The sequence below is a fragment of the Fulmarus glacialis genome, unplaced genomic scaffold (genome assembly GCF_000690835.1).
Source record: "Fulmarus glacialis isolate BGI_N327 unplaced genomic scaffold, ASM69083v1 scaffold44168, whole genome shotgun sequence".
In the NCBI taxonomy this organism is placed as follows: Eukaryota; Metazoa; Chordata; class Aves; order Procellariiformes; family Procellariidae; genus Fulmarus; species Fulmarus glacialis.
In genome coordinates this window covers 1-319 of record NW_009228471.1, presented here as the reverse complement: position 1 = coordinate 319, position 319 = coordinate 1, and the positions used below count along the sequence as shown (strand labels likewise).

Below are 319 nucleotides of genomic sequence, written 5' to 3'. Positions count from 1 at the left end.
CACCCCCAAGAGAAAACCCCCGCCACAACAACGGATCTTGCACAGCCGCCCTCCAATAACAACTCGTGCTTCCCAAATGGCACAAATCTTGGGGCGAGAGGAAGGACATGATGTTCAGCTGCACGTCGATCTGAAAACCGTCGAGAGCAGCGGTTTAACGACCCAGGAATTCAGCAGTGAAGATGCAAGAGGCGGGATGACGAGCTTCCCCCCGTCCCCGCGACTGGGCCCCACTCACCGGCAGCGCCTGCAGGGCGCTCACCTCCTCCGTGTCCTCCGGGAGCGCTGGAGGCGGGGGACCCGCGAACGCGGCGGTACC

The 319-nt window shown here is 62.7% G+C and overlaps 1 protein-coding gene across 1 annotated transcript in view; it reads right to left on the bottom strand.

The window, feature by feature from the left end:
- Window positions 1-274, bottom strand: part of FBXO4 (F-box protein 4) — a gene marked incomplete at its 5' end in the record, with an annotated part of 6,267 nt that extends 5,993 nt beyond the window's left edge. Inside the window, 2 exons of the mRNA XM_009583487.1 lie at window positions 1-130; window positions 239-274. The exon at window positions 1-130 is cut by the window's left edge and continues 124 nt beyond it. Of these exons, the coding sequence (XP_009581782.1) occupies window positions 1-130; window positions 239-274 (166 nt within the window). The remainder of the gene's footprint in view (window positions 131-238) is intronic.
- Between the last annotated feature and the right edge of the window lie 45 nt (window positions 275-319).